Genomic DNA, 23,738 nt, shown 5'->3' with positions numbered 1-23,738 from the left:
GAAACCCTGTAGTGTGCTCTGGCCTATCACAACCTCCGGAAGCGCGTTCCATGTGTCCACCACCCTCTAGGTAAAAAAGAACTTCCTCGCATTTGTTCTAAACCTGTCCCCTCTCAATTTCTCCGAGTGACCCCTTGTACTTGTGGTTCCCCACAGTCTGAAGAATCTGTCCCTGTCTACCTTCTCTATGCCCCTCAGGATTTTGAAAGTTTCTATCATGTCTCCTCTAAGTTTCCGCTTTTCCAGGGAGAACAGCCCCAGCATTTTCAACCTGTCAGCGTATGAAAAGTTTTCCATACCATTTACCAGTTTAGTTGCTCTCCTCTGGACCCCCTCAAGTACTGCCATGTCCTTCTTGAGGAACGGCGACCAGTACTGGACACAGTACTCCAGATGTGGGCGCACCATTGCACAATATAGCTGCATGATGACTTCTCCTGATGATGTCGAAGCAGGACCCTGAGGGGAAGAGAGTAATTGAGGCAGCTAGAAATTGCAGAAATGTCATGCTGATGCCAGAATCAAAGCTGCGATGTGAAGAACAGCTAAGTTTGAAAGTTGCGGTTTCTGTAATAATTGTGGCTGCCTTTGTCCTTTCCATCCAGCTGATAGAGAAGGGATGGAGTATCAGGTGCTCGTTTCCATTCAGACACTTTCAGGAAATGGCAGTCACCTCCCACAACGGAGCCGAAATAGGGCCCCCAGCGGACTGAGTGAGCCTCTGTCTGCTGCAATGACATCATACTGGTGAGGTTCACTGAAGCCATGGTGAGGGATAATCAGCTGTGTGCACGGCAGTACCTTGAAGGAAGGAAAGGCCATTGCTGAGGTGGGAGAATGTCATCATCGAATATTCCTCCTCTGTGTTTAGAAATATATATATCTTAGTCCTGAAGAAGTTTCTTGTGAATGTTATCAGACAGGGGTAATTTTTTTTTAAACTGCAGATAAAAGTGCTGAAAACAAAAAATGTATTTTGTCTTTTCCTTTTGTTTGTCTAAAGCTTGAAAATTTTGTGAGAGAGTGAGGGGAGAGCTGCAATTCTAGGAGTGGCTGAAGAAAATACTGAGAATCAAAGGGAGGAGCTACCAAAGGTGGGAGTCCCTGCACTTGCTCAGTAAGCCAAAAGCTTACTATAGCTTTGGGAGAGCACCGACACACCAGATCAATCTGAGGTCTTCACCAAAAAGTGTGCCTACACCTCCCCTGCTTGTCTCCAGAGAACACTTGTTTCAAGTGAGCAACACTGCTGACTCAAGATGGGAAACAACACAATAGTAAAGAACCTTTCTGAGCAACAGACCTTTTTTTTGTTAATATTTTGTGCTCTAGATCAGGAGTAGTAGGCTATTCCGGTCCTAGAGAGCCACAGGCATGTCAGGTTTTCAGGATATCCACAATGAATATGTATGAGATGGATTTGCATGCACGGTCTCCTTGAGATAGATGCAAATCTCTCTCATGCATATTTATTGTGGAAATCCTGAAAACCTGACCTGCCTGTGGCTCTTGAGGACCGGAACTGCCTACCCCTGCTCTAGATCCTTGGTTTTCACTCCTGGTTCTTGAGGACCACCAACATGTCAGATTTTCAGGACATCCTTAATGAATATGCATGATAGCTATGCATACCTATCACCTCCATTGTACTCAAATCTCTCATGCATACTCTATAAAGGTATACTGCAAGCCTGACCTGTTGATACCTCTTGCGGACTGGGAGTGAACACCACTGATCTGGATGATAGAGTAGCCCTGTAGCAATCTTTCCATAATGAGACTAGTTAAAGAACTAGTGGGAAAAGCATGTCACAGCAAAAGGAGGAAAGTAGACATTTATAGAGGAAGACTTCTTGTGTTTCATCTAATCTACTTCACTCCCAGAAAAAGAATGGTACTTTGAAAGAGAGTGCAATGGAAATTAATTTTTATATCATTTGATTTTCCCTGGGGCTCAAAAGATCCGGCTATTGTCAACATCTAAACAAAACTACTCTGGTATGCAAAACATAAAATATGAGACTTTGGCTGGAGGCAGGCTTATATTGAGTTTTATACCCGTATAGAGCAAAAACTATCTAAGCTGTTAAGAACATGAAACAAAATTCCTTCTTATGTTTTTCTACTCACAGGTCATTGCATACACATTTTTCTGTTTTAATTATTAGGTTATTTTTTTTTTCTTTTAATTCACAAAAGTATGTACAGTGACAATTTTCCTTACAGTTTTACTTACATTTTGTTGTAGGCAAATTATTTCTTTATCTTTTTTTACATAAAAAGTTCAGTAAAAATTGAATAAAGTAAAATGATTTAAGCAAAAAAAACAAACAAACAAAAAATACCAATCAAATCTTATCAACAAAGCACAAGGCTGCCAGAGAAAGAGAGAGAGAAATGCACAGGTAGGGTAGGAGATGGACACACGGCAGCTGGTTGTGAAGTATATACATGATAACAGAATAAAACCTTGCAAGAGAACAGCACTACCCTTACAAAGTGTTCCCGTGATAACCAGCGGGTGGACTATAAGCACAAATTCTTTTTTTCAATATATTCACATATACGTTAAACTATAATACAGATCCTGGATACACACACACACTCTCTCACTCACAAAAGTTGCGCATAAGATACTGCGCATTCCAGCACCACCACTGTTTGGGACCCAGGTGGACTGATAGGGAGGGAAGGGTTTCAGATAGGATGGGGCAAAAAAAGCAAAACCAGTTGGGAAAAAAGTCATCCTTTTCCTGTGCCCCTCCTTCCCCTATCCCTGTTCTACAACCGTATAATCAGGAACACACAGAAATAGACACACTTCTGCGTTATTCAGGTCTTAGAATTCATAAGATACTGTCAATGTGAAGATCCCTGAAAGACGAACTGCTCTCTCTAGGGGATCATCAAATTCTTCTTCCTCAGGTCCAAACAGTTTTGTTTTAGTTCTTTGAATTCATGTGTCTGTTTTAGAGCAAAAACCAAAAGATTACTCCATGTCCATGTCTTCTTTGGGTCTGTAAACAGTCCCAAATTTCTGCATGTATTTTTTAATGTATTCCTTGGTTTTATGTTTCACATTCTCGTTGCACTCCAAGTCTTCAGGATTCTTGCAGTACTTGAGCTCCTTGTTCATGACACCATGGGTCAGCTGAAAGAGGAAGAGACGGAGTTCATGAGATTGATCCAAAGAACCTAGTAATAATCCTGAAGTGCCACCTTGGCGTTTCCCTCACCTAAAGGCTATTCATGCTTTCCTCTCTAAATATTAAATTCACTTTTATATTTGCAAATGATGATATCACCTGAGAGGTAGAAGTCATTTAGCTAAATTAACTCTATTTCATGATTTTCCTCTTTCAAATTTGAAATGCCTGCAGCAACTTCAAAACTGGTTGTCTGCTGAATGTCACTTGAAGTTCAAGGTCCTGTTTTCCACCTTCTCTCAATGACAATACCTCAGCCCTAGGTGGAATGGCTGTTATGCATCAGGACAAATCTGAGGTCAATCCAACAAGGATTATTAACTACCTTGATTGTGCACCATTAAACCGGTGATTACCAAGATGAGGATATTTAGCTACTGCATTCCTCATCTTGGAGCAGTGTTTGTATTGAGCGTTGGATGGAAATCAAGACTCTATTATTCTACAGGAAATTAAAACCTTAAAGTAGCAATCCCATAGCAGCAAGAACATCTGCTGACTCTCTTTTGGATTTTCTGTTGTGTGGGTGAGTTTTCAAGGATTTTTATTATGTTTAAATAATACAGTGGAACCTTGGTGTAGGAGCACAATTCGTTCCAGAAGCATGCTCATAAACAAACTGCTCATATATCAAAGCGAGTTTCCCCATAGAAAGTAAGGGAAACTCGCTTGATTCGTTCCCCCCCACTCGAGAACCGGCATCGCTGCCCCCCCTGCTCGTGAACACCCCCCCCCCCCCGCGCGAACAGGCATCCCCTGCCAGCCCAAACAGATGCTCAAGGCCCAGGCAACAGGAAGGATCCTCGTTCATCAGGGGGGGGGAGCGATGCCGGTTCTCAGGGGGCCTTAGTGGGTAGGCAGGCGGGGGGTAGCGATGCTCACAAATCTAGTCAATACTCGATTTGCGAGTCACGATTTGCGAGAATGTTTTGCTCGTCTTGCAAAACACTCGCAAATAGCGTTACTCGCAAACCGAGGTTTGACTGTATTCTGTCTGCATTAGACTATTTTAGTTATAACTTCCTTTGATATACAGTGTTCCCCCGGTCATTCGCGGTTCGCAGTCCCGGTCATTCATGGTATTCTCAGACCGCGATTTCCTGTGCTAAAGTCGTGCTTCACCAATCAGGAGCTGTGTGTCAAAGCAGCTCTTGATTGGTGACGTCTGACTTTAGTGCAGGAAGAAGCGGTCGGAGCATACCATGAGTGATTTCCTTCACTCCCTGGTGCTCCAGCTGCCTTATCCTGCCTCCCCGGGTGAAAACCATATTTGCGGTTTTTCACTATTCGCAGGGAGGGGGGGGGGGGGCGGTGTTCCTGGAACACCTGATATTCCGTGAATATCGGGGGAGTATTGTATATAAGGAAAATCTCTGGATTCATCTACTGCTAATGACAAGGAACAAGGATTAAATTTAAAAATAAATAAATAAAAACTCTTTCCACTTATGTTGTAGAAGTCTTGCAGTCTGACTCCGACTGCTACGGGAGGATGGGCCCCAATGCTTTAACTGGAAGTTCCAGGATGGACCAGGCACAACTGAGCCTATCACCTGCCATGATGGCTCCCAAAAAGGACTGCTTCCTCTGAAAGAATCTATCACATTGATTACTGTCCAACCCTTTTGGAATGGTAGCAAAGGGCATTCTTAAACCTGCCTCTACCAGATGCTCCAGTCCTAGCCTTTGGTTTATCCTCCGGCAGCCTAGGCACCTTTGCTTCCCCAAAGGCCTTTCACCAACTTATCAAGTTCCTTTCCAAACATAAAAGTATCCTTAAGGAAAATCTACTTCACTTGTATTTGGATGCCATATCTGCCGCCCAAACAAGTAACCATGATGACCTCCTATCTACTTTCATCAAGGCCATAAATGTAACTTAAGAACATAAGCATTAGCATACTAGGATAGACTAAAGGGCCATCAAACCCAGTAATGGCCAACAGTGGCCAATCCAGGTCACAAGTACTTGGTAATGTACCACAAACTTAGCTGAAGCTTGCAGATCATAAAGAATGTCTGTATGAAAAAAAGATGCTATCTCAAATTTGGCTTCCTGACTAAAAAGGAGCCCTCTAACGGCCTGACCAGGACCTTCTTTACCCAACATAATCAAAACTTCTCGACCAGACCTCTTCAGATTTCAGCATGTACAGCCAAGGCTGAAACATTAAAACTCTGTTTCAGAGGAGCTTTTGGAGAGTGGTAGCACCATCAATTGGTAATCATTTTAGTTACAAAGACACAAAAATATCCATAGTTGGGGGTCTCAAGATATCCTATATCCTAGAGCAGGACAGGGATAATGGTCTTACCATGGAGCATGCCACCTTAAAGGGTGCATCTGGAGAATTCCATTCAACCTATTTATCTTCCAGATATTTTAATATATAAGGAATGACTTGGACAATTTACAGATCCCCTTCAAGATGAGATCTACCTTACGGGGTTCTGACACCTTAGATTCTTCCTCAAAACTGAGAGACCTGAACTCTTGGAGCAAATCTCTGTGGAATACACAAATTACTGAGGAGACCTCACCTGGGGCACTGCCCACAATGGAGTCCTCACCTGGGACGCAGTCCACAATCCAGACTTCTGCTTCTCTCCCCTAAGATGCATCAGGGGATTGCCACTCAAAAATGATTCCTTCTGCAAATGAAAGGGCCTTTCTTCCATAAAGTCCTCCTCTCAATCCCAATTCCTCCACTTAAAAAGACTACCCAGGATCTTTTCCTGTCTCTTAGAAGTTTGCTTCAACACAATACATTTAGGAACCGTGGCACTCTCTCCAGCACTGTTTCATCCCTCCCCTCAACTACTAGGTCATACAAGACTGTCAATGAAGCTGTCTTTTCTTATAACACCTTTCTCACCTCTGCTCTAGATCCTCTTGCTCCTCCCATTTCACATCCTGTAAGGTGCATCAAACTCTAACCTGGCAGAGCTACAATATCCGCTACCTGTGCCCAATATGCTTAACATCTCGCACATGTTGACTTCATACACTTCAAATTCCTGCTGACATTCTTCTAGTATGCTTTCTCACTTGCCAAACAAGAATATTATGCCCATTTATCTAATTCTCTTAGCTCTAACCCTTGCTATCTCTTTACTACACTAAATTCCTATTCAAAGTGCTTTCATCTCCTATCGTCCCTTTACTTTCTCCCCAGACTATGACCAAGTTCTTCTACAACAAGGTTCAGAAGATTCACCTTGAGTTATCAAACAGGTCACCCCCCACCCCTCCTTCCATCTGTCCCTTCGGTCAACCTCCTCTCAACCCGTGCTACCTTTTCTGAAATCACTGAAACTGCACATTTGCTTTCCTCCATCAAACTCCACCACTACCTGTTCCTCTGATCTGATTCCTACCTGTCTACTCAGCACTCTCTCGTCATCCCTTCTGTCAAATCCTCAATCTTTCACTTTCCACTGCAACTGTTTCTGATGCCTTCAAACATGCCATAGTTATACCACTCCTCAAAAAACCTTCACTGGACTTTACCTGCTCTTCCAATTATTGCCCCCTCAACCTTTCTTATCCAAGTTATTTGAACATGCTATTTGTCGCTGTTGTTTTGACTTTCTTTCATCTCAAGGTATTCTTGACCCACTTCAATCAGATTTTCACCCTCTACATTCTACAGAAACTGTCCTTGCTAAAATCCAGTGACCTGTTTCTGGCCAGAACCAAAGGCTTCTATTCTATCCTCATCCTTCTTAATCTATCTGCTGCTTTTGACACTGTTGATCAATGCCTTCTCCTTGATATGCTGTTCTCACTTGGATTTCAGGGCTCTGTTCTTTCTTGGTTTCTTTTTCTCTCTCCCATCAAACTTTTAGCATTATGTTCTGGTGGATCCTCTTCTACTGCTATCCCACTATCAGTCAATAGACTTTAAGGTTCTGTTTTGGAACTTCTCCTTTTCTCCATCTATATCCACTCCCTCGGTGCACTGATCTTCCATGGTTTTCAATACCACCTCTATGATAATGACTCCCAGATCTCTCTCGCCACATCAGATATCTCTACTGGAACCCAGGCCCGTGTTTCAGCCTGCCCAACTGACATTGCCACCTGAATGTCTCATCACCATTTAAATCTGTATATGGATAAGACAGAGCTCCTTATCTTTCCACTTAAATACACCTCTCCATTCTCTATTTCTCCTCCTTCCTGTCTAGGTCATCTTTGATTCCTCTCTCTCCTTCACCGCTCAGATCTAACAAATCACTGAAGTGTCGCTTCTTCCTCTATAATATCTGACCTCTCCTTTTCAAGTACACTACCAAAACCCTTATCCACACTCTCATCACCTCTCGCCTAGATTACTTCAACTTGCTTCTTTCATGTCTTCTGCTCAACCATCTCTCTCTCTCCTTCAATCTATCCAAAATTCTGCAAGAACTGCCATACTCGCATTGTTCCTTTCCTCAAGTCATTTCATTGGCTCACCATCCATTTTCAAATATAGTTCAAACTCCTCTTACTGACCTACAAGTGCATATACTCTACAGCCCCTCAATATCTCTCCTCACTTATCTCCCACTATGCTACCCCTCCCCTCCGTGAATTCTGTTCATCCAGTAAGTCTCTCATATCTGCACCCTTCTCCTCCACTGCCAACTCCAGACACCGTCCCTTCAACCTTGCTGCGCCATTTGCCTGGAACAGACTGTCTGAATCATTATGTCAGGCTCCATCTTTAGCAGTATTTAAATCCAAGCTAAAAGCCCACTTTTTCAATGCTGCTTTCAACTCCTAACTCCCACTCACCATAAGATACCTAAGTCAATCCTATCGTTCTCTGCTAGAAACTCCCTAACCCCTATATGTCCTGTCTGTCTATCCAAATTAGATTGTAAGCTCTTCTGAGCAGGGACTGTCTATTACATGCTAAATGTACAGCGCTGCGTACACCTTTAAGCGCTATAGAAATGATAAATAGAATAACTCCCTAGGGACCGCACAAGGCTGTTATAGGTTCACTCAGAAATCACCCATTTGCTGGTAGGAATGTATAACCTAAGAGAATTGACTGGTTTGGAGGAATGCTATGGAAGTAAATTTTATTCAGTAGACTGAGAAAATATAATCTAGAAATCAGAAAGCAACCACACCTGAACTAATCAATGATTTCATATTTTATAGTGATTTACTATTAAGGATATGCACAGGAATTTTTTTTGTTTGATATTAGCAAATGTACTAAAAGAAAACTACTACTACTTATCACTTATATAGCACTGAAAGGCGTACACAGTGCTGTACATTTTGACATTTATTGAAGTCCCTGCTTGGAAGAACTCACAATCTAACTTGAACATAGACATTACATATAGGGTTGGGGATGCAGAACCCAAGGTGAGAGGAGTTAGGAGTTGAAAGCACTCCCAAACACAAAAGTGTACAATCCTACTTATCTCCAAAAGGAAAGAGTGTATTTTAAGGTTTAAGATAATTAGAATTGTAAGATAGTTTTAAATTCTTCATTAATAATCACAGAGAGCTGGAACTTATACTTTGTGATACTTCAGATGCAGAGTCCAAGTTTACATATGTAATCGATAAAGGTATGTTTAGTAGCACCATAAAAATGATTAGTAATAGTAGTAATTAAGGAGACACATATACAGCAGCAGGGTACCTTGCGTGCCAGATGCTTGAAATCTTCTGTCGTGGTTATTCTTCCTATTTTGCAGTCAGGTTTCCGGTATGGATTCAGGCACTGCACAATGAACTGTGACATCTGAAAACATAGATAAAGAACAAACAAGAGTCAAGTAATGTCAAAGTGAGCTGAACACTGCTTGTAAATTGAGGCAAAAAAAAAAAAAAGAATACTAGAATGGTATTATTATTTTTTGCTTTCTAAATCTCTTTATTGAAAGAACTCAAGGATATACAAAACATAGCAAATCTCAACAAAACCCACTCTGAACAATCCCACTCTGTACCCCCCAATAGGCAGTGCTACAATCCATGCAAAGAGTACTACAAGGAGGAGTCCAGAGTTGAGTATACCTCCACCGAGATGATTAGCTCTCCATGGCTCATAAATGTCTCACACCCTGTGATATGGTATGAGCGCCAGATAGCGTAACACAGTCAATTTACACATAAGATGTATATAGTCCTACTTGAGGAGGAGATATGATCACTCAGGTATCTTCGGAGAATAGCAATTCCACGCCAGCTCAACCCAAGCTACAATGAATATAAATACTGCTAAACAATATTCCTGAGCATTATAGTCTGAAATAGCAGCATTAAGAAAGCAACAGTCCATCAAAATACGACAATGTTTATGTGTAATACTAACAAACAATTGTCCCATCATGTGCCAGTACTGCTTTATAAGGGGACACTCCCATCATACAAGGTGGAAATCTCCCAACTGACCACACAATCACCAACAGAGAACCTGAGATGTACCATAAATCTTATACAAACACGGGGGAGGGGGGGGGGGTAAAATACCAATGATAATACATCTTATATCCATTTTCAATAAAGTGGGAGGACAATGGTAAGGTAAAAAGACTTCTATATAGAAACATGACGGCAGATAAAGGCCAAATGACCCATCTAGTTTGTCCATCCGCAACAACCATTATCTCTTTCTCTCTCTGAGAGATCCCACGTCCCTATTCCAGGCCCTCTTGAATTTAGACACTGTCTCTGTTTCCACCACCTCTTCCGGGAGACGGTTCCACACATCTACCACCCTTTCCGTAAAAAAGTATTTTCCTCAGATTACTCCGGAGCCTCTTAACTTCATCCTATGCCCTCTCATTGCAGAGTTTTCCTTTCAAATGAAAGGCTCATTGAAACATATTTTGGAGTCCAATCTGTGTTTTGACCCCACCTTCTCAATTCCTTCTCCCACTGCTCTCTATAAGGATCTGCAGAGGCCTCTCACAATAGCAAAGCTTGGTATAAGTGGGACCCCCCTCTCCCGTGCCCAACCCGCATCCCAACGCTATCTCCAGGGCTGTCTCCCTTAAACTAAGATCCCAATAAGCTTTCTGCTGCAGAAATGTACACGCTTGAGCATAGGCAAAAGCATCTTTACCTGAGAGACCATACACTTCCTGTGAAAGTCCAAAAGGTAATATACCCAAGTCCTGCCACACTTGACCCAGGGTACGTACGTAGCTCTGCTCCCACTCATTGAAAACAAATGGGCTCGTCTCCTCCTGGGTCAAAACCAGGTGCTAAAATAATTGGTGTTTGGGCAAAATAAACTTGCTCCGGGAATATCTGCTTCTGAAATGTATACCAGGTATTTAGGATCACTTGAAAGATGGGATTAGCAGAAGATAACTTAGCCCAGTGTTCTTCAACCGCTGGTCTGCAGACCGGTGCCGGTCTGTGAAGGATCAATATCCCCTGCAAGTGCCTGTCCATCTTTCTTCCGGCTTGGCTGCTCCTTATCTTCAGTGCCAGCTGAACTTGTTTGCCGGGATAGCGCACAGTGGCTCTTGCACGCTGCACATGGCTGACCTGGAACTGGGTCAGCAACATGCAAGAGAGAAAGAGATAATGGTTACTGTGGATTGGCAGACTAGATGGGCCATTTGGCCTTTATCTGCCATCATGTTTCTATGTTAATACCTTTGAACGTCTGAATCATATCTCCCCTGTTCCTCCTTTCCTCTAGGGCAGGGGTGTCAAAGTCCCTCCTCGAGGGCCGCAATCCAGTCAGGTTTTCAGGATTTCTCCAATGAATATACATGAAATCTATTTGCATGCACTACTTTCATTGTATGCTAATAGATCTCATGCACATTCATTGGGGAAATCCTTAAAACCCAACTGGATTGCGGCCCTCGAGGAGGAACTTTGACACCCCTGCTCTATGGTGTACATATTCAGGGCTTCCAGTCTCTCCTCATATGTCTTTTGGTGCAAACCTCCTACCATGTTCATCGCCTTCCTCTGGACCGTTTTCAAGTCTTATGTCCTTTGCCAGATACTGACTCCAAAACAGAACACCACATTCCAAGTAGGGCCTCACCAACGACCTGTACAGGGGCATCAACACCTTCTTTCTTCTACTGGTTACACCTCTCTTTATGCAGCCTAATATCCTTCTGGCAACAGCCACCGCCTTGTCACACTGTTTCTTTGCCTTAAGATCTTTAGACACTATCACCCCCAAGGTCCCTCTCCCCATCGGTGCATATAAGCCTCTCACCTCCCAGCACATATGTCTTCTCCTTTTTTTTTTTTTTTTATTCCACTGGGAACTGCTGGTGTTGGTGCAACCTTGTTCTGGTTGGAGCGACAGAGACCATATGCACAGCAACGGCGGAGTGGAAGTGAGCAGCCCAGGGGAGAGGCCAGGTCTTAGTCGGTGATAAAATGACAAGAGGAACCAGAGACTGAGGGACCAGGATGTCTGCAAACAGAGGGCCGTGCTCCCTTAAGAGCACACCTGCAGACTCACCAGCACTGCTGTAAGCACACCAGGCAAAGAGGCTGGTGAGGGTGGTTACAGGTAGAGTGGATCCTGTAAGGGGCCCCACTTGGGTCCTGTTCTCTTGTGTTTCCTCCATAAACCAACACAATGGATCCTCAGATGTTAGCAGTATTGGCCGGTGAGCATCAGCGTCAGAGTGAGGACCTGCAAAAAGTGTTAGAGACTAGCCAGGAGCTTTGGTGAGCTGGCCAGGAGGCCACATGGAATCATCATGTAAGCTTGAACCTGCTGCTAGAGATAGTTTCTGGCAGGCAGAGCAGGGTTTGGCTTAGTCTCTATTCCCTCCCGTCCTCCCCTGCCCACGCCTAGCTCATTTCTTTACTTATAGTCTTAATTTATTGTCAATTATTCTAATTACGCCAACAGGAGAATTCTTTATATTTCATTACCTGTAAAGAATCAAACAGTAAATAAGCATATACAGTAATATAACCCTAAGACTATCTAAGAAAAAAAAATTCTAAATAAAGCATATAATAAAATTTTAAGGCTCACTAAACTAGTCTAATATATTCCTAGTAGCTTAATAAGGTTAATTAATTAATCAGCTCAATAACAAGAAGCAGACGGTAGTCCAGCAGCAAGAGGGTTGCTATGCAGTCTTTTGTATTGAATGTCACATGTACGATTTTCTCCCAGTTGGCAAAAAGTTATATGTGTGTTCTTGCTGCAAATAGCTCCTAGCTCTCAGAGAACGAGTACGTTCCCTTGAGGCTAGAGTAGCAGACTTGGAGGAGCAGAGGGAGACAGAGAAGTACATAGAGGAGACCTATAGGGATGTTGTAGAGAAGTCTCACCTTCAATCTGATAGCCCCTGTGCTGCCTTGGAGGAGAGAGGACTCCTAGAAGGAGAGCATCACCCTGGTGAAGTAGGAAATAATCCTGTAGCTAGGACCCGCTCACCAGCGGATGCAATATCCTCTTGCACTGAGGATGTATCTCCAGGGGCTTCTGCCCAGGAGGGAAAAGTTAGGACAGCTGTTGTAGTTGGTGATTTGATTATTAGGCATGTAGATAGCTGGGTGGCTGGTGGGCATGAGGATCACCTGGTCACTTGCCTGCCTGGTGCGAAGGTAGCGGAACTGACGCGTCACATAGATAGGATTTTAGATACTGCTGGGGAGGAGTCAGCTGTCTCGGTGCATATAGGTACCAATGACATAAGAAAATGTGGAAGAGTGGTTCTGGAAGCCAAATTTAGGTTCTTAGATGTAAAGCTGAAATCCAGATCCTTCAGGGTAGCATTTTCAGAAATGCTCCCAGTTCCACACGCAGGATCCAAGAGGTGGACAGAGCTCTGAAGTCTCAATGTGTGGTTGAGACGATGGTGCAGGGACGAGAGATTTAGATTTGTTAGGAACTGGGCTGCCTTCTGGGAAAATGGGAGCTTGTTCCAAAAGGATGGACTCTACCTTAACTGGGATGGAACCAGGCTGCTGGCACTAACGTTTAAAAAAGAGATAGAGCAGCTTTTAAACTGAGATGTGGCGGAAAGCCGACAGTCATCCCAGAGCAGATGGTTCGGTGTGAGGTATCCTTGGAGGAAACTATTGAAACAGGATATTTAGGGAGTTACAGTATAGAGGTTCCAATAATGGTGAAAGCAAGCCAGGAAGGTTTTAAGAGGAAGGCAGAGTAAAAGTCTTAAATTTTCCGTCTTCTCAGCAGCCTGTAGTTACAAGGAAAAAAAAAAATTTGAAGTGTCTGTATACAAATGCTAGAAACCTAAAAAATAAAATAGGAGAGTTAAGAGTATATAGGACTGAATGATGAGGTAGATATAATAGGCCTGGTGGACGGAGGACAATCAATGGGACACTATTACCTGGGTACAAATTATATCGCAAGGATAGAGTAGATCAAATTGGAAGGGGGGGGGCGAGGGCTGCACTATATGTTAAAGAGGAAACTGAATTAAATAAAATAAACATTCTGCATGACATAGATAGCAGTGTGGAATCCATATGGATAGAAATTCCATATGTGAAGGGAAGGAATATAAAGGTAGGGTTATACTACCGTCCCCCGGGACAAAATGAGCAGACAGATGAAGAAATGTTTTCAGAGATCTGGAAAGCTGGAGAATTGGGCAATGGTATAATAATGGGCAATTTCAATTATCATATATACAAATGAAAGTGTGCGCTAGCACCAGTTTGGGGAGGCCAATTCACACTAGCGCTGCAACCTTCACATATTATTAAGCAAAACCCACTGATTGCACCAAGGGAAAATTTAAATATGTGGAGAAAAAAGATCTTAGCTAGTCTTCATAGAGCTCAAAAAAACTCCACACATCCAAACCAATTCTTTATGTCAGTTCTTCTACCAAATTACCCACAATCACTTTTCAGTTGACAGCTTATATCTTCTGCCTCACCCAAACTCTCACATAAGTCAGTAATATCACAGTTCAACAACACAAACTGGGCATGTAGATAAACAAACTTAGCTGTAATAGGTTCCGGTCCCGCTCTGTCTGCAGGGGCATTATAATATTCTTAGTCTTGTTAACCATACCTTTTAAAATAATTCCTAACATCCTGTTTGCTTTTTTGGCCACCGCTGTACATTGGGTGGAAGGTTTCATCATATTGTCTACAATGACACCCAGATCTAACATTGGAATGGGATCCTGATTCAGAAGTTCTGGCAACAGGGGTAGCGGAAGATGATCTGCCATGAGAAGACACAACAGATCTGTATACCACAGGTGCATGGGCTTTGTCTGGAGCAACCAGGATTACGCGGCCTGCATGCTGAGCAATGCGAAGAAGAACTCTGCCCATCAGCGGCCAACATACAAAAGGCCGTCCGTCGACCAAGACTGCACTAGAGCATTCTCGGCCTGGTGATCTCTGTGACTAAAGAACCTCGGTGCTTTAGTGTTGACACTCATGGAAATGAGGTCCATGACCGGCTGGCCCCAAGCCTGAACAATCAACTCGAAAGCTTCCAGGCCTAAACACCACTCTCTGGGTTCCAGTACATGACAACTGAAGAAGTCCACCTGGACATTGACCATTCCTACTATGTGGGAAGCTGAGATGTCTTGAAGATGAGCCTCTGCCCACTCCATGAGAAGAGAAGTTTCCTGCTCTACAAGATTACTCTTGGTTCGCCCCAGACGATTGACGTAAGCTACCACTGTGGCATTGTCCGAGAGAACCCGAACCGACTTGCCCTTCAGCAGCGCCTGGAAAGTAACGCCAACCGAATGACTCGGGTCTCCAGAACATTGATCAACCAGGATGCTTCCTCTGAAGACCAGCTGCCCTGAGCCGAGCGACCAAAATATTGAGCTCCCCAGCTAAGACTAGTGTCCGTAAGAAGTGCTGTCCACTGGGGCTGATCCAAATTCACCCCCTGAACCTGATTGAAAGGCTGTAGCCATCAGCGCAAGCTGCGACGAACTAACCCCCAAAGAGACACTGGAGAGTCCAGATCTTGGAACTGCGGAGACTACCGCCAAAGGAGAGAATACTGAAGGGGACGTATGTGAGCCCAAGCCCACCTGACCACTTCCAGGGAGGCCGCCATCAAATCCTGCACCCGAGGGCAAAAACAATCCATCAGGAAGCAAATATGTGACTGCAATTTCAGCACCCGGGCCTTGGGAAGAAAGACTCTCCCCAAGCTAGTGTTGAAGAGATCTCCGAGATATTCCAAGCGCAGATGACGAAGTCAACCAGTTTTGGACAAGTTGACCACCCAGCCCAGCGACTGCAGGAGCTCCACAACCCAACTCGTGACCCGGGAGCTCTCCTGAAAGGACTTTGTTAGAATCAACCAGTCGTCCAGATAGGGATGAACCAGAATGTACTCCTTGCACTAGGCCGCCACCGCCTCAATAATCTTGGTGAAAGTCTGCGGAGCCGTGGTCAGATCACAAAACTGATGGTGCTTTCCCAAAATTGCAAAGTGAAGAAATCACTGATGGGAAGCCCGAATCGGAACATGCAGGTAGGCCTCAGTCAGATTGAGAGAAATCACAAACTCCCTAGGATGAACGGCCAGAATGACGGATTTCAGAGTCTCCATGCAAAAAGACGGAACCCGAAGTGCCTTGTTGACACCTTTCAATCCAAGATGGGCTGAAAAGACCCCTCTTTCATAGACATCACGAAGTAAATGGATGACCTGCCTGTACGAAACTCCTGAGGGGGCACTGAACTACTACTTTGAAGTCCAATAACCTTTGCAGGGTCTGATGAAAAGCCCGCTTCTTCCAAAGCTGCATGACAAGAAGAGAGGAAATGATCTGGCAAGGGCTGGAAAAACTCTAGAGTATAGCCATCCCGAATCACTTCTAGGACCCACTGATCCCCGGAACCGGGGGAAGGACTCGTAACAAGTCATTGGCCCGGACGGGAGAAGGAGCCACCGGTGGAGTCATAACTCCCCCCTCCTGGTGGGGTCTCCGAAAGGACTGCATGCGCTGAAAGAAACATCCTCTGGAAGAAAAAGAGGTTCATAGTCAGTCGCGCGCGAGACACCAGCGCACCGACAATATAGGGCAGACAATTCAACGCAAGACACCAGCACACCGCGGGAAAACTTAGTTTTAAAGAGCTCCGAATCGGGGTGTGAGTGAGGAATTCCCCCACTTTACTGCATAGTGTTTGTGTTGCTATTGGGGGGGGGGGGTTGGAACCCTCCATTATAGAGAAAACGGAACTTTTTCCAATTTTTTTCGGGAAAGTTCCGCTTTCTCTATAATGTGCACCCTCCCCAATGGCAGCGCGAACAGTATGCAGTAAAGTGTGTGTATGTGGGGGGTTAAAACTAAGTTTTCCCGCGGTGCGCTGGTATCTTGCACTGAATTGTCAGCACTCGATTGTCGGCGCGCTGGTGTCTGGCGCGCGATTGTCCCATCACCAAAAAAGAGGTCATACCCCGGCTAGGGTGGTACCAACAAAAATCACGCAAATGCCCATGGGCGCTGCTACTCCGCGACACCTGGCGAGGACAGTCCTCTGGAAACTGGGGCACTTTAGAGTCATTCAAGACATGAACAAGCTTATCCAACTCCTCCCCAAAAGGAAATTTACTGAGCTTAAGTTTAGAGGCTGCATATGCCAACCAACCCCAAAGTCATAGGGTATGGCAAGTGGCCACTCTAATGGCCATGGACTTGGCAGATGCCCGCAAAAGATCATACATGGCATCCATGAGATAAAAAGTGCCAAGCTTAATCTTAGCCACTTCCTGATTTACCAAGGACCAGCCATCAGATTCCCGGTCCAGGACCCGCTCAGACCATCGGAAACAAGCCTGGGCTACCAAACTGCTACAAATCGCTGCCTGGACAGCCAAGGCAGCCATGTGAAAACTCTGCTGAAGAAGAGATTCCATCTTACGATCCTGGGAGTCTCTCAAGGCTGAACCTCCTTCAACCAGCACCATATGTCTACGCGAGATAGCCGAGACCACTATAGGACACTTAAAGGTATCCCTATCCCCATCAGGAATGGGATAGTCATAGACCGACCAATTGAAAAGGTGCGTCTGAAGTTTTCCACTGTGCATGCACCACATCCCGAATATCCTGATGCTCTTAGGAAAAGAATGGGAAGCTGACTGGATTTCCTGAAGCAGGGGGTCCACCACATGCAGAGGGTACTTAGCTTCCTCCTCAAAGTGCAAAACTGAAGAAACCTGAATAAGCTCCTGGAACTCTTCCTGGTGAAAAATGCACACCACTAACACATCCTTGCCAACTGGCATCTCAGAGAAACAGACACACTCATTATCCGCCCCCCCCCCCCCCCGAGAGGATCTTGGGGATCAAACAAAGGCTCCAAGCCCTCATCAGGTGAAAATGAGTCTGCAAATAAAAAAAATCCCTGTTCCACGAAACCTTCAGCCGCTTGGACGAAGATGGGGAGAGGGGGACTGGGCAAGAGCTGAAGCTGAGGGGGGATGAACGGAGCCCCCCCCCAAAAAAAAACAGACACTCCCAGCCGCCTGTAAGTAAGCCTTGTACATGGCTTAAACAAAATCAGAGACAACCCTCTCCCCCTCCCCAGCAAAGAAGCACTCACTGCACAAGCAGGAGAATCACCTGAGGCCAAAGGCAACATGGCGGAGCTTCCCACCAAAACCAATGAAAAGCCCGCCAAAAAAATCTCTCCCAAGGCCTGTAGTGGCAAAGAAACCTGAACAGTCCCAGCTGCTAAGGCAGGAGATCCAGCTTCAGTAGTTACAGTGGTAAAGGAGTCCCAGGCACTATCGGTGGAAAGGGAAACCTTATTTCCTTGACTGTCAGCGGCTGGGGAAATCCCTCTGTGGGCGGTAGGGGAAGCCCAGGTTTCCCCACTGTCTGCAGCCGACAAGTGGTGCACTTGCGAAGGGGAACCCCACTCGCTGGCACCTGAAGCTGAGGAGGATTTCTACTTTGCAGAGGCCGGAGCACTTTGTGCACATGCCAGCCGCATCAACTGTGCGTCTGTAGGATAATGAGCACTTTTTAAGCTTGTTAAAAGTGCTCTTTGCGAAAACCGCTAGGAGGAAAAACAAAAGTGCCGGTTAGCAATAAAAACCAATTAAAGTCAATTGAAGCTAGGGCAATGCCTGGTGTGACCCCGTGTGCTTGGTTGAGAGAAACATATTATAGGGTGACCTTACGCGCTTATTACACACGTACATAGTTGTATTACAGTGGGGGTCTCCCTACACCACTGTGTCATAAATGTGGGACGGGGGGACACACATTGGGACATGCCTTTTGGTCCTGCCCCATTATCCAGCGCTTCTGGAGGCGTATAATCTCTTACATGTAGGGTTAATTGGGAGAGCCTTGAACAGAAACCCGGCCCACTTTGTCTTGGATTTGCCAGAGGCTTTTGGCCATTTGCCTAGGGGGCATCGGGTTCTGTGTAGGAAGATGAGTTTACTGGCCAGGAAATGTATTCTTCAGTGCTGGACGGTCCCTGACCCTCCGGCGTTTTAGTATTGGCAGAACCAATTGCATCAGTTGGCCATCTGGGAGGCGTTAGATGCCAGAGGGGCAAGGAAGTGAAAGATGTTGTTCTTGAATATCTGGGAGCTGTACCTGCAAGCCTTGCATCCAAAGGGCCGCAGTGCGGTCTTAAGATGGATGTCCTAATCTGGGCGCTCAGTTAGTTGGGCTGGGAGAGTACTGGTGAATATAGGTGGGATGGGACTGAGAGTACCATTGAGGGGGAGGGGATTGGGAAGGGGAGGTGAGGGGTACTGAATGGTTTGGGCACTTAGTTACGGTTGGGATCAGTGGGTATAGGTGGGGGGAAGGGGTGGTGTGGCATCTTCGGGGCACATAAGAGTCCAGGGCCTTGGAGTGCTTTCCGCCGCTTTATTCTCGCTCACCCTATGTACAGTAGGATGGGGAGGGGAGTTTGGTAGTTATTACTTTTCTTCTGAACCTGCTTGTTATTTATTGTATATGATGCATCATTCTTTGTACTGTGCACTCGTGGGGTGCCCTGGCATTGTTTTTGTTGTTGTTTGCATCAATAAAAATTGTTTGAACCTAAAGTCAATTGAAGCTAATTTAAAGCTTCCTTTCAGGCCAGCACTGCCTCAGGTTTGTTTTTTTAAATCAACTTTTGTGAGCAATTGAGCAAACCCCATTGGCTCTCAAAGCTATATGCCTTGCCTGAACAGTGGCAAGGCTTACAGCTGAGGCACTTCTAAGATTAAAAAAAAAATAATAAAAATTAGGGGAGGTTGGGGAAAAGGGGGGAGGGACTTGACCAGTCAAATGTGGCACCCCCGAGATCAGAAAGACCTTTGAAAGGATCCCCCAAGCTCAATCCACAACCCACAACAGGGACAATGCGGCCACTAAGAAAATTCAACAGGTCCTACTCTAAACCAAGGAATGACTGCACAGGCTTACTACTCCACCTGCTGGAGACTGAGAACAGACTGATTGCAGATGGGACTGCACAACCCACTTATACTACAGCCAAAAGTCAATGTTTCAGTCTCCACCTGCTGGCAGAGTAGTGTAAACTCATCCGTTTCTGTGCCGGCTTGGAGGGATGCTAAAGAATAAAAAATTAACAACCATTAAAACTAATATGAAACCTTGCAGGATACCACAGGATAGTGACAGACTTTAGTGAAGATCTCTATAAGACCAAAAAAAAAAAAGAAGGGGGGGGATGGTGCTCTAAGGAAGGCCAAAACCAACTTAAGCAGGGCCAACTCAAGATTATATGGTACTCTGGATGTACTTCTAATTTGGTGCCTGCACCGGACCCACTTCTGTTTTGGCACCCCCATGACCTGCCCCTAGGCCAATTCCTTCCTCTCTCATCTGACACAACAGCCTAGGCCCGACAGGATGCGGTTTCATAGGCCAGATGCCATGATGAGGGAGGGCCAATGTCAGTATCAAGAAGCAGCAACAGGGGAGGGAGGAGAGAAGTGTTGCACTTCCATCCTCTGACACTGGCCCTTCCCTCTTGTGGCTGCTGGTGTATGAAGCTGTATCCTGTCGGGACTGGCCAGCAGTGTCAGAGGGAGGAGGAGTGTGTTCAAGCCGCATTATATAACTTAATTTATGGGCTGATGATGTCATGACCCTGGGCGATTGGCGCCCTGGGTCAGAGCCTCACCTGGTCCACAAATTAAGCTATAAACTAAATATACTTAACCCAAGTGGTCAGAAAATCACTTACTCGTATAGAGAAAAATACCACTTAACATGATATATCCACTGTGTAGGAGACTTAGAGGAGGGCCTCAGATTCGGAGCATACGCGTAGTCCTATCACAGACTCGACTGTCAGCGTATTTCTATAGCTCCATGCTCCAGTCATAGGCCCATACCCCAATTAAATTTTTTGAAACTTTTTAATAAATAGACCTTAAGTGTAGTGACTAAAATTCAAGACTCTTAAAGGTGAAGTTAAGATATTAAAATTCAGTCCTATTCACAGTGTATCCTTATATACTAGGCAGCTAAATCACTTATCTCAATCTGCTTTTTCTTATTTTTTCTTTTTTAAGGCTTCCACGTCAGGTTCTTTATTTAGCCTATTTAATGGCTAAGCCGACGCGGCCAGCGTTTCGTGGACACCGTTATTAGTCCACTGCGTCAGGGCCAATAGCCAGCAAACATTCAATACTTTATCACAGGTGTTTGTAAAACCTGGCAGTGATAAAGTATTGAATGTTTGCTGGCTATTGGCCCTGACGCAGTGGACTAATAACGGTGTCCACGAAACGCTGGCTGCGTCGGCTTAGCCATTAAATAGGCTAAATAAAGAACCTGACGTGGAAGCCTTAAAAAAGAAAAAAGAAAAAATAAGAAAAAGCAGATTGAGATAAGTGATTTAGCTGCCTAGTATATAAGGATACACTGTGAATAGGACTGAATTTTAATATCTTAACTTCACCTTTAAGAGTCTTGAATTTTAGTCACTACACTTAAGGTCTATTTATTAAAAAGTTTCCAAAAAATTTAATTGGGGTATGGGCCTATGACTGGAGCATGGAGCTATAGAAATACGCTGACAGTTGAGTCTGTGATAGGACTACACGTATGCTCCGAATCTGAGGCCCTCCTCTAAGTCTCCCACAAATTAAGCTAGCCATGAGCTTAAGGTTATCCCTTTTAGATCCAGTTCTTCTAAATGGGTGATCAAGAGGCAATGATTGACCAAAGGCATGCTCACATCCAGGAGGGCTAAAAAGTGCTTCTTCACCCTGATCATGGCCAGCTGAGTTGTCTCTTTACTATGGTTTTCATCCCATTCATATTGCTTTGAATGGAGTATGCTCACCATGCTACTTTGGATATAAAAGGAAGGCTTGAAACTGCAATGTAATTTGCAAAGGCACTGGGATTAAGGATCTAATTTTTAAAAAAAATGTATTCTTTGAGTTGAAGTTAATGCTAAGTATGAACATAACTTTCCATATTAGTTTATTTCAGATCTTCTAATTCCAGATGTTTGATGGCTGACCTCATAAGCAGCGTTAGTATTATGTGGAGCCAGAAGTTGATTTACTTTGTTAAGATTTGCTTTTTTAACAGTGGCCCAACTTCCTTCCATTGCTGGGGGACTTGATCAGTAGATAAGCTGGGGTTAACTATTTTGTGTAGAAGGGTTCAAATAATGAGCTGACTACCAGATTTGCACATGAGGATGTGGCTATGTTAATGCTAGATAAAATCCTATATGATACTTCCAGGTTAACGCAGGTAAGAACTTTCAATTTCAAACCTGGGCAAAAGCCAAAATGGATAGGACCAGCTTACCTGGTCATAAAGTTTATAACATACTAGCTGATTACCCAGCGTTGCCCAGCTATTTATTTATCTCAATCTTCTGGTATCGATATTTATCTGGTATCGATTATTTATCTCAATCTCTCTAATCTCTCATACTCTCTACTCTCTATCTAATCTCTCATACTCTCTAATATCTCATTCTCCACCGTCCTCCTTACAAACTCTCTGATATCTCAACCCTTCTCTTTTACAGAAATAAATCTGCCGGAAATGGCAGGGAGGACACGTGGCAGCAAGGCTACTATCAAGATCAACACCCCAGCGTCCGGAGGGATCCAGGGGATGGCCAAGGTCTATACTCAGAAGAAAGAGGGTGACACGGATCAGAGGTCTCTGTGCAGACCATGACCATCCCACTCCCAACGTTCACTACAGTCTCTACGCAGACAGAGGAGCTGGGACAGAGACACACAGACGAGGACATCGTGCAGGAACTGCTGAACCTCAGGGAGGAGGTAAAGCGACTGAGGAGTATCAGAGATGACGAGGCCTTCATCGACGAGGCTATCCTGGAACTGTCTCACATCACAGAGCGAACCCACGACAGGTCCATCCTTGACTCCCCCAAACCTACAGCCCTAAAATCAATGACTGGAGTACAGGAGATGATTAGAGATGCCGGCCCCTGGCAACTGGTAACCTCCTCTACGGGCAAGCAAAGAAAATCCACCTCATTCTCACTCTCTTCTTCTTCTTTTTCTCTCCAACAGGATAACTCTACAACTACCCTACAACTCACCCTCAGAAACAGATTTTAAATCCTACAAGAAGGGAACACCGAGGAAACAACGGAAATAACGGAAGGGGCTCAGGAGAATACTCAGCACCTAACCTCAAATACAGGACTCACGGATCAGCCCCTCCGGAAGGAACGAAGAGTGGTGGTCATTGGGGACTCCATGCTAAGGGGCACCGAGGGACCAATTTGCAGGCCCAACTTGCAGTCAAGAGAGGTCTGCTGTCTTCCCGGAGCCAGGATCCGGGATGTCACCACCAGTCTAGACAAACTTATAAAGCCCAATGATCATTTTCCTATGTTTCTCATCCATGTAGGTACAAACGACACTGCCAGAAGTACCACGGAGAACATTCCCGACGACTTTGGAGCCCTGGGAAAGAAGTTGAAGCAGATAGGAGCGCAGGTTGTTTTCTCATCGATCCTCCCAGTAAGACACAAAGGCAGAGCTAGAGAAGAGCGTATCCAACGGACTAACGAATGGCTCCGCATGTGGTGCACAGAGATGAACTTTGGATTCCTAGACCACGGTGCGACACTCCAGGGACTACAGGGACCCGACGGACTACACCTAACCAGGAGAGGTAAGAATGTATTCGGACATCGCCTGGCCCGCCTACTCCGCAGGGCTTTAAACTAGGTAAGTTGGGGGAGGGCACTTATTTATATCCCAGAGCAGTAAGAAACCATCCTGAGGAGGCGAGTCACACCCACACTTCTGGGTCTAAGGTAGGTACGCATGTTATCCATGATAATCTAAAGGGAAATATCAATGATAATTTAGGAGTCACTCTAACCCAAAAGGGGATCTCTTCACAGGTATGGAAGGCTATGTATGTTAATGCACACAGCTTGGGCAATAAAATTCTAGAATTAGAGACTGAGATAATAAACGCTGACCTAGATGTGGTAGCAATATCAGAAACCTGGTTCACAGACTCGCATGTGTGGGATATGGCTATACCAGGCTACAATCTACTACGTCGCGACAGAGAGGGCAAGTTAGGTGGAGGGGTAGC

At 44.8% G+C, this 23,738-nt stretch overlaps 1 protein-coding gene across 4 annotated transcripts in view; it reads right to left on the bottom strand.

Annotated features, from left to right (window-relative positions):
• Positions 1-2,029: 2,029 nt before the first annotated feature.
• Positions 2,030-23,738, bottom strand: part of SETD2 (SET domain containing 2, histone lysine methyltransferase) — a 282,749-nt gene continuing 261,040 nt past the window's right edge. For all 4 annotated transcript variants that reach the window (XM_033931879.1, XM_033931878.1, XM_033931876.1 and 1 more), the window contains 2 exons: positions 8,861-8,962; positions 2,030-3,151 (listed from right to left, as the gene is read on the bottom strand). In XM_033931879.1, coding sequence (XP_033787770.1) covers positions 2,990-3,151; positions 8,861-8,962 — 264 coding nt within the window. In that variant the 3' untranslated portion in view covers positions 2,030-2,989. The remainder of the gene's footprint in view (positions 3,152-8,860; positions 8,963-23,738) is intronic.

This window comes from Geotrypetes seraphini, chromosome 2 (assembly GCF_902459505.1).
Source record: "Geotrypetes seraphini chromosome 2, aGeoSer1.1, whole genome shotgun sequence".
Classification (NCBI taxonomy): Eukaryota; Metazoa; Chordata; class Amphibia; order Gymnophiona; family Dermophiidae; genus Geotrypetes; species Geotrypetes seraphini.
Note: the sequence above shows the minus strand (reverse complement) of the source record. Positions and strands in the feature narration are given on the sequence as shown.